We start from the raw sequence: 17169 nt of genomic DNA on the forward strand, positions 1-17169 counted from the left end.
ATGCATTACAGCTCAGATGGGAAAGGTATTCTGGCATTCAGGAGCCAAGGCATACAATAAAGTCACATCACACAACAAACCTCATACAAGAGATTTATTGGAAAAAAAAAAAACCCAGGAGAGTGGTGGCTTCTGTTTGGGAGAAAAGAAGCAGAGAACTGGGCAGAAGATAGGATTTATATAGTGTTTTTTGGAGGGAGGAGCTTTCCAGGGTGCCACGAGATTGGAGGGATTATGTGGCCTGATCTTGGGACAAGACCAGGGATTGGTGAGATTTTTTTTTTCCTATAGGGCAGGACCTGGGCACTATCCCACCATGGGGCTAGAAAAGGGTCATTAGGGCATATAGAGAAGTCTGGGAGTGGGGCCTAGCCTCTGGAGCTCTGTTGGGGGTTGGGACCTGGGGCTGGACACTTGCATGCCTTGAGGGTTTACAAAGTTTACAAAATACACAAAGTTTACAAAGGGAATATTTGATTCCAGCACAAAAAACCTTCCCCGTGACTTGAGCTGGCACGAAGAGCCAGAATTCCCCCTTTTTTGTTTTTATTGTTAAACAGTCATGGGTCACAAAGTGGGTAACATTATCATTAGACTACTTCCTGCTGAATGAGGGTGTCGAAGTCCTTGGGCAAGTCTGATCTTCACCATTAGGTAGGGTATAATTGGGTGTTGCAGGCCTCTGGCTCAGTAGCTAGGGGTCGGTAATCCTGTAATAGCAACTGATTAAAAATCTGGTTAGAAATCCTTTGGGTTCATTGTTGAAGAAATCTAGATAAGTTTATAAATCAGGGTGTGACTGGTAGGATTAAGGAGTAGAAGGGGGTTTAAGAAGGTTAGTATTCACTTCTATATTGAACTGTCAGTGATCCACTGGCCAAAGGCATCAATATGTTTCTTCCATTTTTTTGGCAATTTGTCTCCAGTTATTGGAAGTTGTCTTTTGCTATACCCAATGGGTTAACATAGAAGCAACATTCTTCCCCGAGGGAGAGAGGAAGACCATCTCTCTCTGCTGTAAGACAAACCAATCCTTGCTGATTTTGTAGCACTACAGTGGCCAGTGAGTTTATTTGGCTCTGGAGGTTAAGAATGGTCTGAGCCACCCACTGGAGATCCTGGATGAACTGAGAGGACAAGGGATGGTAAATATCTAGGGAGGTAGTCAGTCCTGCTGCTCCAGTGGTTATGCCTAGGACTACAAAGGTATGTTCTGAACCACTTGTTTGCCATGCTGTGCTGTTACAAACCCTGTGACAAGAATCAGCAAGGATTCTTCACTGGGTATCACCTATAGTTTTGGAAAAAGAAACACCAGAGCACACGTTCTAGACCATCCAGTGGGTAGGCAGTGATAAACTTGAGTGCCACAGAGAATGGGGGCATTATGAATGTTTGGTCATAAGAGCCAGGTAGTATTAAGGGTTAAAATATTATTGTAGTGTGCAAATCCAGTGTGCCCACAAACCATGCTCCTGAGGAGTTAAAGCAATCTGTGATTACACAATTACACACACATACACACACACACACATACGCGCACACACATACAGGGGAGGGAGGGAGGGAGAGAGGGGGGGATAGGGGTTGTGATATTTGGATTACAACAAGTAATGAGTAATGAAGTGTCTAATAAGACAATGAGCAAGACCACAAATGATGCCTGTTTGACTCAGGAGGGACACACAACCAACATTCTTCAGAGAGAGAAAGGGTAGCAAACAAACTCTGCTGAAAGTTTTCTATAAGCTCCAAATGGGAGCTGAGAGACAAAGCAGCCCAGGATGGCGTGGAGAAGCTGTGAGATTTCTAAGATGAGAGACAGGGTCACAGAGGCCCAGAAGTGCTGAAGGAAGCTGTGGAGCTCAGCAGGCAGCTCCCGGGGGGGGGGGTTTCCGATATATAGAGAGGAGCAAGTGTCTTAATAACTAGAGAGTTGCCCAAATTGTGGGGCCCTGGAGAGTGCAACAGGTTCAAGGAGTCAGAGAAAGGCTCCTTACAAAATAGGCAAGGAGGGACAGATGAGCAGAATAGGTGGACAGAGGAAGCTGCTAAGGAGGTAGACTCTAGAATTTGAAACCAGATATATGATAGGTGGACGAAGCCAGCAGAAACAAATGATCTGAGCAGACTTTAAGAGAGTCAAATGAGTAACAAGTTTGAAATGTTGAGACATGAGCATGGCCAAAAGGTTAAGTGTTGCACCCTCTACCATTGGTACCTGAAGAGAGAGAACTCTGGAAGGAGGTAGTGTTGAGGACCATTGCCTTGTATTTAGAGATGGCATAGGAGGTGAAAAGAGAAGACAGTAGTGGGTGACCTGAATGTTAATGTGGTGGTTTAAAAAGGTATGGCCGCTTTAGACTCGTGTTTGAATGCTTGGCTCATAGGGATTGGCACTATTAGGGGGAGTGGCCTCATCATAGTAGGTGTGGCCTTGCTGAAGGAAGTATGTCAGTGTGGAGGCAGACTTTGAGATCTTATATATGCTCAAGTTACACCCAGTGTTCTCCACAGTCTCCTTCTGCTGACTGCAGATCGAGATGTAAAACTCTCGGCTCCTCCAGCACCATGTCTGCTTGCACACTGCCATGTTTCCCACCATGATGATAATGGACTAAACCTCTGAGACCATAAGACAGTCCCACTGAAATGTTTTCTTTTGTAAGAGTTGGCATGATCATTGTGTCTCTTCACAGCAATGGAAACCCTAAGACAATTAACCTTTTTGATTTGCATATATAAAGTTCACCGTGCAAACAAGGAACCCAATCCTTGGATAGAATAGTCCAATTTTTTGATAAGTATGCAATGGCAACAAAAGAAGGTTCCCAGATGGTAACCCAGGATCCCAAGGCTTAGCCCTCTTTTTTTATACATGGAGAGAGAGAAGGTATGAGTTAATTCTGGAAGATGGAGGAGAACCTGTTGAAGCATGAGAGCTCTCTGAAGGGAAGGTGGGGAGCAGAGAATAGGGGTCAGATACTATGGGGTGAAGGGGAACCACTGCTGAGTTGAGAAGTCAGAGATCCTGAACCAAGTGGGAGGGTCCATTGGGTTTTTTATTAAACATTGAGCATGAGATTATTATTATTATTTTTTTTTTTGAGACAGGGTTTCTCTATATAGCCCTGGCTGTTCTGGAACTAACTTTGTAGACCTGGCTGGCCTCGAACTCAGAAATCTGCCTGCCTCTACCTCCCAAGTGCTGGGATTAAAGGCATGCGCCACCACGCCCGGCTTGAGCATGAGATTGTTAAAGTCAGAATAAGTTGGGCAAAGATGATTCTTTTTTAAGACATCAGAGATAAGAGGCTTAAGTCTCCTTAGGCTGTGGAGAGAGTGGGTACTGAGCCTGAGTGATATAATTGGTGTGGTTCAGTGAGGCTGGTAAAGTTGCCTCCTTACACTTACAACAGGGGAACAAAAACGGTGTAGGTCCCTAAAATACCATCAGGACTAAGTAGATGGCTCCAGTGTCCAGATATGACTTATATAATTATATCCAGGACAGATATGACTTATATAATTATGGCTAGCACAGGCTTGCCTTACACTTGCTATAAAGCTTAGGCTAGCCCATAGGAGATCTTTCTATTTCAGTCTCTCTATATGCTAATCATAATAAAGTCCCCGTTTTATTAAGCTTTGCTTGCTTGCCAAAGTCATAAAGAACCTATGTAAGACTTTGAGGACACCTCATCCTTCTACGGGGTGAGGGGGGGAGGGGGTCTGTAATGGTAACATTTTTGCCTTTCAATATCTCAGTGTTGGCTTCTGGTTTTTGACACCACAACACGTGGCTTCATCCTCAGTCTCAAGATTCTTTTTCACTGTTTCCCAACTATCAGAGGAAGCATTAGTCTCTTCACCAGAGATTCGTGGAACACACTGACGGTTCTGATAGAGACTTGGCTCCGGGTGGACCACCAGCATTCTTAAATCTTCACACTTGCAGAGTAGTACCATTCCGAAAAATGATCTTAAAACTTTCATTGATTCAACAGGAAGACTTTTGGCTTTCTTTTCTTTATCTTTCTGTTTTTCTTCTTCTTCTTTCTTATTGATGGATAACTTCTAAATTACTGTAACAAAGAAAAACGAACTTCACGGAGGAGCTGGGACTATGGAAACACTCACCCTAAGATTCTATAGCAGGGCACCTCCAAGATACAGTTCCGGGTTTTGCCTCCAGCTCCTACCAGCCCCGCCTAAAGCTTTTACTCCACCCAGCTTCCAGGATGCGCTCTAATTTCCGTCTCCCAGCAGTAGCGGCAGCCAATCGGCTCACTGGGCAGTGGAGCTTCAGGAAGCGGCCTCTCTATCTAGCAACCCCACCGCTTTGTGGGATTGCAGCGGAATCGGTGCTGTAGAAAGGTTTCCCTCCGCGTTCTCAGCAAGTACAGAAGCCGAGAAGGTCCGGTGCAGCCATGGCGGCGCACCTGAAAAAGCGGGTATATGAGGAGTTCACTAAAGTGGTTCAGGTAAGCTCTGGCAGAAAAAGTCCTGGACCAGTCTGCGCGAGAGGGTTGTCGCACCCAGGCTGTTCTCCAGATCAGCGTCTAAGCTTGTGTGTAGCCGGCTTAGGTTTGGGTTCCTAGGCTGCACGTCAGGCAGGGGGCGTGTTAGGTCGAGGCCGCTGTTCTCGTGTGTACTCTGACTTTAGGGTTTGTTGTTGTTTTTAAAGTTCTTGGACTAGAATTGGGGGTCTTAAGCATGCTAAATTATCGCTCTACCCCAAAGTCACACTCCCAACCCACTTGATAAAGACAAAACAAAATCATTGGGACAAAGTGCTGTATAGTTTTTAAAACTGTCAGGTATCTTATTTTAATGTCTCACAGCTCGGTTGTGCCAGATCGGGTTATATTTGCATTCTCCTGTCCTCAGTTGGTGGCAGAACTCCCCTTAACTCGTGTACCTCTAACTTTCAGAGACAAGTTGAGTTGTATGCAAAACTCCAAGCTGACTAAAGGTCTGTAGAATTCAAGGCTAGCCAAGCAGGCAAGAGTCACAGGACAGCAAACCTATCATCCCCTCTCTTTTAAACATAGGTGGACCAAGCAAGCCCCTGTCGGAACTCAGTGTGCTCCACAGTGTCTCTGTAGAAGCGATGTATTCTGCTTCTTAAATTTCCATATGTATACAGATACATACAAAATATATGCGTCTTGAGGAATACTTAAATTTTTTATTTTTTTGTAGTAGGGGAGATTGAATGTAGGGCCTTATGCACGCTGAGGCATGTGGTCTACCACGGAGCTGTTACAGACCCCGCTCATTTAGGGAGTTTGTTAAGATGCAGATTAAGTTCAATAGGTTGGTGGTGTGAGGCAAGATCTGCATTTTGACCAGGCCCGGGTTTATGCCAGTGGATCACCAGCAGTCTTAGATATTTAGGCAGAGTGGTCTCATTAAGGAAAAAAAATTTTTTTTTTTCTTTTTTGAGACAGGGTCTCACTATGTAGAGCAGGCTGATCTTGAACAGGAAGGAATCAGCCTGCCTGCCTTTTCTTCCCAAGAAGAAATCACTGTGCCTGATGGAAAACGATTCTTAAGCCTTCCATTCATTCAGTAATTCAACAGGAGAAAATTAAGTTTTAAAAAGTATTTTCAGCCGGGCGTGGTGGCGCACACCTTAATCCCAGCACTCGGGAGGCAGAGGCAGGCGGATTTCTGAGTTCGAGGCCAGCCTGGTCTACAAAGTGAGTTCCAGGACAGCCAGNGCTATACAGAGAAACCCTGTCTCGAAAAACCAAAAAAAAAAAAAAAAAAAAAGTATTTTCAAATACTTGAGTGATTTCTGTGTACCATGTGTGGTAGGAAGTCTTTGGCTATCAGAACCCCTGCTTTTGGGGAGTACATAGTCTAACTGGAGAGCCAGGGCAGTGTCTCTGTTATCATCACAGAGAGAACTACACTGGCAAGTCAGTATTCTTCCATTCTCCTTAGCATTTTCTCCTTTCCTAAAACCCAGCTCTAACTTTCAGTGATCTCATATTGCTGTCTTCTCATGTTTGTTTATCGGCTATTGGTAAATTGGCTTTCTCTTTATTCGTCTTTCTTACGAAAGCTTACATTTTTTTTTTGTTCTTTATATTATATGCATGAGTGTTCTGTCTGCATGAATGTCAGTGTATCACGTGTGCAGTGCCAGAAGAGGGCATCAGACTCCCTAGAACTGAGATTACAGCCAGTTGTGAGTTACCATGTGGGTGCTAGGAATTGAACCTGGGGCCTGTGCAAGAGCAAGAATTCACTCTTAGCCCCTGAGTCATCTCTGCAGGTCCAGCTCTTTTTTTTTTTTTTAAACAAAAACAAAAACCAAGGTCTCAGCTGGGGTTGACCCACCTCAGGGGGGTGGGGATGGGGGATTGGCACATGCCTTTAATCCCATCATTAGGGGGCAGAGGAAGGTGGATTTTTGTGTTTGAGGCACGCTCCAGAACAGCAAGGACTACACAGAAAAACCTGGTCTTGGGGAAAAACAAAACAAAATAAATAAGACAAGGTCTCATACAGTCCAGGTGCAGTGTCGCTAAGATTGAATTTTAAACCTCCTGCCTCCACTTCCTGGTTTGTGCTGGGGATTGAACCTAGGGACTTGGGCATGTTAGGCAAGTACTCTACAAACCGAGCTACGTTCCCAGCGGCCCTCGTGTAATAACTGAGCATTGGCTTTAATAGCTTACTGTTCATTTTTTAATGTAGTAAGTTCTGGACTTTTTGAACAAGTCAAAGGTCAGGAAGCTTTCCTTACTGGCTTTTCAGAGCTCCCACATCTCTGCTTTCCTTTCTGGGATTTCCTGGCTCTTCATTCCTCCCCTTCCTCTCTCTTCCTTCCCTTCCCTCTCCACTTTTCTTCACTAAAGATATATTTTTATTTGTGTGTGTGTGTGTATTTCATGTGTTGGCATGCCTATGAAGGCCAGACGAAGATGTGAGATCACTGGAGCTGAAATTGAGCGTATTTGTGAGCCACCTGACCTGAGTGCTGGTGACTGAATGTGGGCCTCTGAGAGCAGCAAGGGCTTCACTGCTAAGCCAGCTCTCTCCCCCTCCCCCTTTTCCTGTTGTAGATAGAATGAGCTTGGCAGCTTTACATGGTTTTGCCTTTTTTTTTTTTTAAGGTAGAGGCAAGGCATTCAGAGCATTCATGCTTTTACACAGTGTTGCTTCTTTCCTCCCTACATTCCTTCTCTAGCATGCCATGTTTCATACATCTCTGAACTTCTAGAGTTGTCTATTTTATACAAAACTCTTTAGCTTTAAGACCTGAAAGTTCAGCAGGTTAGTTCCTCCTGCTGCTTCCATCCACTGTGTGTGCTCAGCTACTTGATCCCATCACCCAATGCTGCTGTCCCTGACGGACAGCGTCTGTATGTCCCTAGGAGTGTCTGTATGTCCCTGCCAGTGTGTGTGTTCCTCGGTGGCAGAAATTACAGGGCCTGGCTCCATAAGACGCTCCCGACAATGGCAGAGACTACTCCCTTCTTTATGTATCCCCTCTAGGGAAATACCATTCCTCTCTCTTGAGCCAGCTGCAGTCCAAGTCAATCTGGGTTTTAGAGCCTCCCGAGTGCTGGGGTTACAGGTGTGTACCCTCAGTCATTGGAAAAACTAACTTTTTAATTTTGTATTTTAAATTGTGTATGTATAGTTATCATAGAGTGATAAAGTGAGATCTTAGTACTCCTGGTGTTTTTTCTTTGTTATACAGATGAGGAGGGGCGGGAACTGATGTGTGTTTAGTGCTTATCGCAGTGCAGTAAGTACAGGATGCTTTAGGTTTCTCACATATCCCCCGGGAATGGTCTTGGAAAGCTGTTTATAGATGAGAAGGCTTCACCTTGCTAGCCGTGTATCATTCTTTTGCCGTCAAAGCCGCTTTTTTCATGTTATATAGTGTTCCTGACTATAATCATCCTAATAGAGAAAATTTGAGGGAAATGATTGTTACCTACGCTAAAATACTATATTAGAGAGTAAAAAAATTATTGAGTATGACATTTATCTTTTTTTTTTTTTTTTTTTTTTTTTTTTTTTTTTGGTTTTTCGAGACAGGGTTTCTCTGTGTAGCCCTGGCTGTCCTGGCACTCACTTTGTAGACCAGGCTGGCCTCGAACTCAGAAATCCGCCTGTCTCTGCCTCCCGAGTGCTGGGATTAAAGGCGTGCGCCACCACGCCCGGCTTGACATTTATCTTATAGTTTGTTTTCTATGTCTGCCCATTGTGTCAGGACTTAAGGAACCTATAGTGATAGGTTCCCTTCTATACAAATTTAAACATTTTTTGAAACATTTATGTATTTTGTGTGTGTGTGTGTTTAAGAGTTGGCTCTTTTTTCTACCATGTGGGTTCTGGTGATGGAACTCAGGCCACAGTCAGGCTTGGCAGCAAGCCCTTTTACCCACTGGCCTCTGGATACTGTATTTCTTAAGTTCTGTTAGCTAAGCATATGTGTTAGAAGGGAAAAATTATTTCCATCCAACGAACACAAGTTAAATTTACAGGCTGTTTTCACATCTTACTGTCTTTACTGTCTTACAGCAGCAGCAGGAGGAAATTGCTACCAAGAAGCTCCGATTAACAAAACCGAGTAAATCTGCCGCTCTCCACATAGATCTGTGTAAAGCCACCTCCCCAGCAGATGCTTTGCAGTACCTACTCCAGTTTGCCAGAAAGCCCGTGGAAGCAGAGAGTGTGGAGGGGGTAGTCAGGATCCTCTTGGAACATTATTACAAGGTAAGAAGGCCGCGAGGACATGGTGGGTTGTTTGTCAGAGCCGTGCCGTGGCTGCAGCGTGGGTTCATGCTGCAGAAGCAGGAAGGGGCTGTGGATACCAAGATTAGAATGAGGTAAGTGCTGTCCGCAGGAGCTTGTAGGGTAGTAAGAGGAGACAGGTATGTAAATGACTTGCTTAAGGTACTGTGAGCTCTGTGTGTGAGTGAAGTGAGAACACAGAGGAAGACTTAGTATCAGCCATGCCTCCTTGCTCGTTCACCTCTGGAGGGTAGCGCCCATCATCCTGCTGTTCCTGGTTTAATTTAGGACCCTCTTGCCTACTGGGATAGCCCTCTTAGTTCGCTTTTAAAGCAAAGTGGCATTTTTCTCTTTATAGAATGCCTTGCTGTGTAGCCCAGGACGGCATCATATCCCCTAGAGCTGGAGTTACAAATAGTTGTGAGCTGCAGTCTAGGTGTTGGTAATCAAACCCAGGTCTTCTGAAAGAGCAACAAGTGCTCTGAACTGCCTAGTTATCTCTCTAGCTCCTATTTACATTCATTTTTGTAATAAGTTTGTCTTTATATAGCTCTGGCTGGTTTTGACCACTTTCTCTTTCTCTGTACTTATACATTCAGATTAATTTTATAGAAAATGATGTTCCCAAAGTAATGTATATGTTAAATGGCATAGCATGCAGGATTTTAGGTTTTCTGAACATATTTGTTTTCCTTTCTCTTGCTTTAGGCCTGGTTGTATCTGGTGCTTCCTTAGAAACTAAATGAGCTGGTGGTAGTTCATGCCTGTCATCCCAGAGTCAGGAAAGTTGAGGCAGGGGGATTGAGAGATTGTCGTCAGCCTGAGCTGCACAGTGCGCTTCAGGCCATCTTGAACTATAGAAGCAGACCTGTCTCAGGAAACCAAAAGCCAGGCCAGTGAGGTTGGCTCAGTCAGGTAAAGGTGCTTGCTGTGTAAAACTGACTGCCTGAATTTAATTCTCAGAACCCATATAAAGAAGTTGGGTGCTGGCCAGGCAGTAGTGGTGCACACTTTTAATCTTAGCATTTAGGAGGAAGAGGTAGGCAGTTCACTGAGTTTGAGAGTTTGAGGCCAGTCCAGGACAGCTACGCAGAAAAACCCTGTCTTGAAAAACTGATAGATAGATAGATAGATAGATAGATAGATAGATAGAAAACAAGTAAGCGGTGGGGAGATAGATAGATAGATAGATAGATAGAGAGAGAGAAAGAGAGAGAGAGATAGATAGAGATAGACAGACAGACAGAGAGACTGGATACTGTGGCATATTGGTAATTCCAGCATACCTATGGAGGGAAAGAAAGCAGAAGCAGAAGACTCTCCTGGAAGTTTGTATGGCACATGTATACATGCACACACACACGCACACACACACACACACACACAAATAATAAATGGGAAATAGAAAATATATAGGTGAGGTGTGTGTGTGTGTGAGACGTGTGGACGGCAGTTGATTTTCCAACCAAATTTAAATACTTTTGTCATTGGAATAGAAAGGTAGTAACCTTAATGCCAACACTGACAAGACCCCTCCCACCCCATCCAATTTCATATATATTCATTAAACATCTTTCAATGTTGGGATTGTGCCATGTACTTAACTATACAGTATAATAAAGAAAGGGACTTAACACAGCAGCCTTAGAGATTAGCCTCCGACTCTACGCTAAAATGGCCAGGCATCTCCTTTCCCTTCTCCCTGGAAGCTAGAGCCTAGGCACACAGTCTGGCCTCAGTCAGGTGCACTTGCTTGTCACAGCCTTCTACTCAGGATCTGGGGGCCCACAGAGTCAGTGGTGAAGGGCTCTTTCCAGTGGCTGCCCTAGCTCCTACTCTCTGTCCATTCCAGCAGTGATGCTGGCTGCCCAGTATCAGCCATGTTGGTGGGGGAAATGGCTATGACATCCAACACTGACTGAGTAGTGAAGATAAGATATTTTAGTGTCAAGTGCACATTTTTTAATTTTAGAAGTTAACTACTTCAAGAAGACATAAACATTTCCATTTGCAGTATTGAGTATAACATTAATGGAGCAAGGCTGTCTCTTGAGGTGTATGAAGTTAATTTTTCACAAATGAAGCTCTGGAATAGTTGGATCTTTGGATAGTTGTGTCCTTTGTGACGTCAGTTTCCTGTGCCCTGTGTGTTTGATAGCTAAGAGCAGAGCATCAAATGACAGTTGTTTTCTGTTTTTTGTTTTTTTCTAGGAAAATGATCCATCTGTGAGACTGAAAATTGCATCACTCTTGGGATTATTATCAAAGACGGCAGGATTCTCTCCAGACTGCATAATGGATGACGCCATTAACATACTACAGAATGAAAGTAAGCTGCAACTAAAAGCTGCATAGTCAGAGCACAAATCTTCAGTTCTGACAGAACATATAGAATTTACAAGGAAGTTTGGTGTTGATTGGCATTAAACAGAACAATTTTTTACAAGATAGAGTCTTACTCTAGCCCAGGCTGTCCTGCAACATACTAGGTACCCAGGATGTCCTAAAACTTCAAACTGAGTCTGTCTGAGTCTTCTGGGATTATGTACATAAGCCTGTGTCGTCTTCTTAAGAAGGAATTTGAAGATGGTTTAATAGAGACATGTACATGTATTTATATTAGGGATAAAATATAGTTTTATGGTCTAGGGATGTAGCTCAGTTGATAGACTGCTTAGCACTCATGAAGTTGTGGGTTTAGTCTCTATCACTGCATAAACTGGGCAGGTCAGTTGAAGAGTATTTAACTAGAATGAAGTCCTAGGTTCGAAACCTACTCTCCCTCCATCACATAAAATGCACATGGTGGCTCATAATGTAATCCTAGCACTTGGAGGCAGAGCTAGGAGACTCAAAAGTGTAAGGTAATCTTTGTCTGCATAGGGAGTTAGAAGTCAGACTTTAAGGTTCTATCTCTGCCTATAGCTTTATTTTATTTTATTGTGACCTTACAAAGTGTTGTATATTTATTACAGCTTATATAACATAGACAGATATTAATTTCTTTTTAAAAAAATAATTCGAAGTATTATTTTTGTTTTGGTTTGGCTTTTTGACATTTTTGAGACATGGTCTCACTATGTGTAGGTCTGGTTGGCCTTGAACTCACTATTAGACCAGGTGGGCCTCACAACTCACAGATATCTGCCTGCCTCTGTCTTGAAGTGTTGAGATTAAAGGTATGCATCTCCAAGTACATTTTAAAAATGTTATATTTTAGCTGGGCAGTGGTGGTACACACTTTTCATCCTAGCCCTCGGGAGGCAGAGTCAGGCTGTTCTCTGTGAGTCCAAGGCCAGCCTAGTCTACAGAGTGAGTTCTAGGGCAGTCAGGGCTGCACAGAAGAATGGTGTCTTGACAAATGAAAAAAATAACAAAAAGTTTTATGTTTTTTTTGTATATGCATGTGTATGTGTGTGTGTGTATGTACATATATATGCATGTATGCCAGCCTTGTGTGTAGGTTTCCTGGAAGGCCAGAAAAGGTTCTTGGATCTATGGGAGCTGGAATTCCAGGCAGCTCTAAGCTGCTTGACATGGGTGTGGGAAACAAATTTCAGTCCTGTGAATTAGGGGCAAGCTCTCTTAGCCACTGAGCCTGCTTTAGCCCAGGATTCAAGATTTAGATTTGATTTTTGATTTATCAGAGATTAGCTTTGTAAGTTTTAGTTAGCTTTTTGTAGATGTTATATAGTTATCTTTGTAAGGAAATAATCAATATGATGGTATTGGGGGTGTCTTTGCCTCTTCTGTTTCCTGTGACTACCTTTTTATATTTGTGGCTTGTTTCATATGTGAGTCCCTTCTGCAGTTTGATCTGAGGGCCTTATACATGGTGGGCAAGTGTTTTACCATAGAACTAAACTTCTAACTATGGCCAAGATCACTTGAATTACCTAAAATCCTCTTGTATCCCACCAGCATTATAAGGACTGTATTTCCAAAGACAGAAGAACATGTTTACATGTATGTATGCATGTGTGTATGCATGTGTGTATGTATGTGTGTATGTATGTATGTGTGTATGTATGTATGTGTGTATGTATGTGTGTGTATGTATGTATGTGTGTGTGTATGTATGTGTGCATGTATGTATGTGTGTATGTGTGTATATGTGTATGTATGTATGTGTGTATATGTGTATGTATGTATGTATGTGTGTTTATGTATGTATGTATGTATGTGTTGTTTGCTCAAGTTTTACTTATGAGACAATTCCTCTGGTCATGCTGGCCAGTAATTTTGGCTGATCGCAGATTTGTTTAATAGTCACTTGTCAAGATTCCATTTGATCATTGTGATGGGAAAATACATCAAAAGCATGCATTCAATCAGAAGTTCCAGAAGAGCCTTGATATAAAGGTGATCTGCTTGAGAAGATGGACATAGGCCTTTTGTTTGTTTGTTTTTTGTTTTTTGAGACAGGGTTTTTCTGTATAGCCCTGGCTGTCCTGGAACTCACTTTGTAGACCAGGCTGGCCTTGAACTCAGAAATCCACCTGCCTCTGCCTCCTAAGTGCTGGGATCAAAGGCGTGTGCCACCACCACCTGGCTCTATATTTTTTTTGCCATTTATTAGGTATTTACTGAGCACATAATAAGTTATTGTAGATTTTGAGACACTGGAGGTGAATAAGGTGTGGTCTTTGTCTTCAAGCATCTTCTGTTTCTGGCTTAGTGTGATGAGAAGGCAAGTAAAGTTTCACGCCTTGTGTGGAACCAAGAGGAGATGGACAGTTAATTCTCTTGGGGAGTAGGATAAACTCCAAGGATTATTAGGTGCGCCCTGAAGGCTGAGAGGACAGTTTCTCCGTAGTCAAGTTAGGCTGAGAGAGATGAGTTAGAAGTACAGGAAACTGAAAAAAATACTCGAAAAGAGTAGCCAAGTGTGGTAATCCCAGCACTGGGAGATGGAGGCTGCAGACTCAGAGTCCTGCGTCATCTTTGACGACACTGAGAGTTCAGGGCTACATGAGACCTGTCTCACAACAAAGAGGGCCAAGACTGAGCATTTGAAGAGGTGAATTACAAAGGGCAGGGTAGCGGCCGTCGGGAATGGTATGTCTGTATGGTTGGACTTTGCTTGGAAGGTTTTTTTTTTTTCATCTTCATGTACTGTTTTTTCATTTTCTTTTGTTTTTGTTTTCCAAGAAAGGGTTTCTTGGTGGAACTCACTTTGTAACTCAGAGTTCCACCTGCCTCTGCCTCTCAAGTCCTGGGGTTAAAGGTGTGACCAACCACACTCAGCTCAGTGTACCGTTTGTTTGTGTGTTTGTTGACACAGGCAATGTTTTCCTGCTTTAGTCCACTTCGGATTCACTAGCCACTGATACTAACTATTTGACGGACCTACTTTGTGCATAGGACCATGCCCAGTCCTGTGAAAGTCTCAAATTCCCAAGGCCCAATACCTTTGGAAATTTAGCTTTTAGTTGAGGGGATAAAAGATTAGACAGAAATATCTAAGTAAGTAAATAATAAGTAAATAAGGATCCACATTCCTTCCCAAAGTAAATGAGTGTTGACAATGGTCTCTTCAAAGTTTGTAATTCAGCCGTTCCTCTTTCCTAGAGTCTCACCAAGTGCTAGCTCAACTTTTAGACACTTTGCTTGCAATTGGCAGTAAACTACCAGAAAATCAAGCTACCCAAGTGCGATTAGTGGATGTGGCCTGCAAGGTAAGAGGATGAATGGTTTTCATTCTGGAACAGAGAAGCTGTTGGATCTGTGTGAATTCTATGCCGTTTTTAAAACAAAATCTCAAACATTCGATTTTACTAACTTGTGAGCCAGGTGCAGGGTGAAAGCTCAAAGAGGCAGAGAACGAACCCTGCTGACCTTCCTCAGCTAACACCTGAGAAGGGAAAGGAAGCTTTCCTCAAACAAAAACCTCTCAAACTCCGTGTCCTCCCTTCTACCTCCTGGGTGTCTCTCTATCCGTCCTCCCAACTTCCTTTGACTCAATGGTTATTTCCTATGTTCACTTCCTGTCAACTGGTTGCTTGCTCCGCCTCTTGACCTGTGGTTGACCTTATTAATCCTGTTTACAATAAATAGAAAGCTCTTGGCTTAAAGGTGTGTGCTAGGGCTGAGCACACCACAACTAGAAATGGGTTTTTCCAATAAACAACACAATCTTGGGGTTCACAGTGGGATCAAATACCCTGTAGTAGTGTAGTCCTCAGAGTGAGAACTTAAAGAACTCTCAGTGGCTGTAAGTCTGCTCTTTTTAGTCCTCGGTGTTTGGAGAGTAAGCTAAATGCTGTAGTGATTTTTTTTAAAACAAACACATTTATGAGTTTATTGGGTGTAGGGGACAGGAGAGTCCTGGCACACATTGGAAGTCAGAGGACACGTGGCAGGAGTTGGCTTTCTCCTTCCACTGTGTGCGATTGGTATTAAACCTGGCTGCCAGAGCCCTTACCACTGAGCAGACCTGCCGACCCCTCTTTGATGATTCTTGTGAGAAAGAGTAGCTTGGATTAAAGTAGTGGAAAGATGGAAGACTGAGATGGTAGATTTTGAGAAATGTTTAGGAAGTAGTATGATGTTGATTTATTTATTTGTTTGTTTTTATTGTTTCTGATCCAGGCTGGCCTCAAACTCACCGAGTCCCACTTGCTTCTGCCTCCGAAGGCATGCACCACCACACCAGACCTGTTTTTACTTTTTGACAGACTACTATTGTTGCTAGAAATGTGATTTACTGACTCATTCTATTAATGTGAAAATGGCTGCACTTTGTGGCCTAACAGAATACACAACAATTGGCAGCTGGCTTTCTTTTAACAAAGTTGTATGTGATGGGTAGGTTGTGGGGAGGGTACATTTGCCTTGGTGTGTGTGCTCGTGTGAGTGCGTGTGCAAGCTTGAATGTGTGTGTGTAAGCCAGAGGTCAATGTCAGGTGTCCTTTATTTCTCTCTACTTTATTTTTGAGACAAGGTCTTTTACTGACCTTGAGTTCTCTGTAAGCCCCTAGGACCTGTCCGTCTCCACACTACTACACTGGGGTTACAGGCGCACTGGGCCTCCATGACAGGGGTTGGGGAGCTGGGTTTGGGGTTGGGTGTGTGTGTTGTGCTGGGGGAGCTGGAATCAAGTCTTCGAGCTTGAGTAACAGTCACTACTCACTGAGCCACGGCCCCAGCCCCACTTGGCAGATCCTAATGATGACGACTATGATGTGACCTGTGGGGGGAAGGACATCATCATAAAATTATATTTGTTGCCTGGAGGGTATGGCTCAGTGTGCTGAGGTTGAGTAATGTGTTGGTTATGCGTCATTGTTGCCTGGTTACCTTAATAGATGCTAGAAGGTTTTAGTTCAGTTGAAACTCAAAGCATATATAACAATTGTGACATATCTTCCAGGGGTTGTTTCAGGCAGTAGTTTGGTTATGAAAAATGATGTTTCCATACTAAATATGAGTCATTTTAAAAGCTAATAACTGGTGGTAATTGTCTGCCTCATATCTGGGTTTTACTCTCCTGTTCAGTGTCATATTTTTGTGGACGGTTTGAGCACTTACATGTGAGGCTTTGTGGGGTCAGAAGAGTAGGGTTTAACATTTTAAAAAATATTATTACACCGGGCATGGTGGCGCACGCCTTTAATCCCAGCACTTGGGAGGCTGAGGCAGGCGGATTTCTGAGTTCGAGGCCAGCCTGGTCTACAAAGTGAGTTCCAGGACAGCCAAGGGCGAGGTCTACACAGAGAAACCCTGTCTCGAAAAACAAAACAAAAAACAAAAAACAATATTATTACTCGTGTGTGTGTGTGTGTGTGTGTAAGCAGAGGTCAAGATGACAACTTTGTGGAGTTGACTCTCTCTTCCCATGATTATTCTTCACTTATGAATTTGGGAATTGCTGAGGTAGAGCAGCAGGAGAGGATTGCATGATTGCTAAGAATACAACTGGGTTCCGACATTGGAGACAGAGTGACAAGAGACCTGGGATGGGGCAGGGGGCAAGAAGGAGGGCAAAGGGAAGCTATCACTGCATATTTAAATCAGTGACTTCATGCATAGAAAAAAAGCTAGACATTTGGACTTAAAGGAAATAGATAACTTGTTTTGACAGTTGTATGTGTGGCTGTCCTGAAACTGTGTGTGTAACTTTTTATAGTCCTTACTGTTTAAAGTGATAGTAACAATAGCTAATATTAATATTATGGTTTAAAGCATATAACCTTATTTTAAATACATATATATACATATATATGTTTTTGTTTTTTAGTTTTTTGTTTGTTTGTTTTTCGAGACAAGGTTTCTCTGTGTAGCCCTGGCTGTCCTGAAACTCACTTTGTAGACTCAGAAATCCGCCTGCCTCTGCCTCCCAAGTGCTGGGATTAAAGGTGTCCACCACCACGCCCAGCTTAAATATCTTTTTTTTTTTTTTTTTGG

General features: G+C 43.1%; 1 protein-coding gene across 3 annotated transcripts in view; it reads left to right on the forward strand.

Annotated features, from left to right (window-relative positions):
• Positions 1 to 4289: 4289 nt before the first annotated feature.
• The window catches only part of Ints4 (integrator complex subunit 4), a 64727-nt gene continuing 51847 nt past the window's right edge, over positions 4290 to 17169 (forward strand). For 2 of the 3 annotated variants that reach the window (XM_021167619.1, XM_029479665.1), the window contains exons 1-4: positions 4290 to 4484; positions 8551 to 8745; positions 10975 to 11092; positions 14335 to 14441. In XM_021167619.1, the coding sequence (XP_021023278.1) occupies positions 4431 to 4484; positions 8551 to 8745; positions 10975 to 11092; positions 14335 to 14441 (474 nt within the window). In that variant the 5' untranslated portion in view covers positions 4290 to 4430. The remainder of the gene's footprint in view (positions 4485 to 8550; positions 8746 to 10974; positions 11093 to 14334; positions 14442 to 17169) is intronic. The other variant, XM_021167620.2, reaches the window with a different exon arrangement.

This window comes from Mus caroli, chromosome 7, assembly GCF_900094665.2.
Source record: "Mus caroli chromosome 7, CAROLI_EIJ_v1.1, whole genome shotgun sequence".
Classification (NCBI taxonomy): Eukaryota; Metazoa; Chordata; class Mammalia; order Rodentia; family Muridae; genus Mus; species Mus caroli.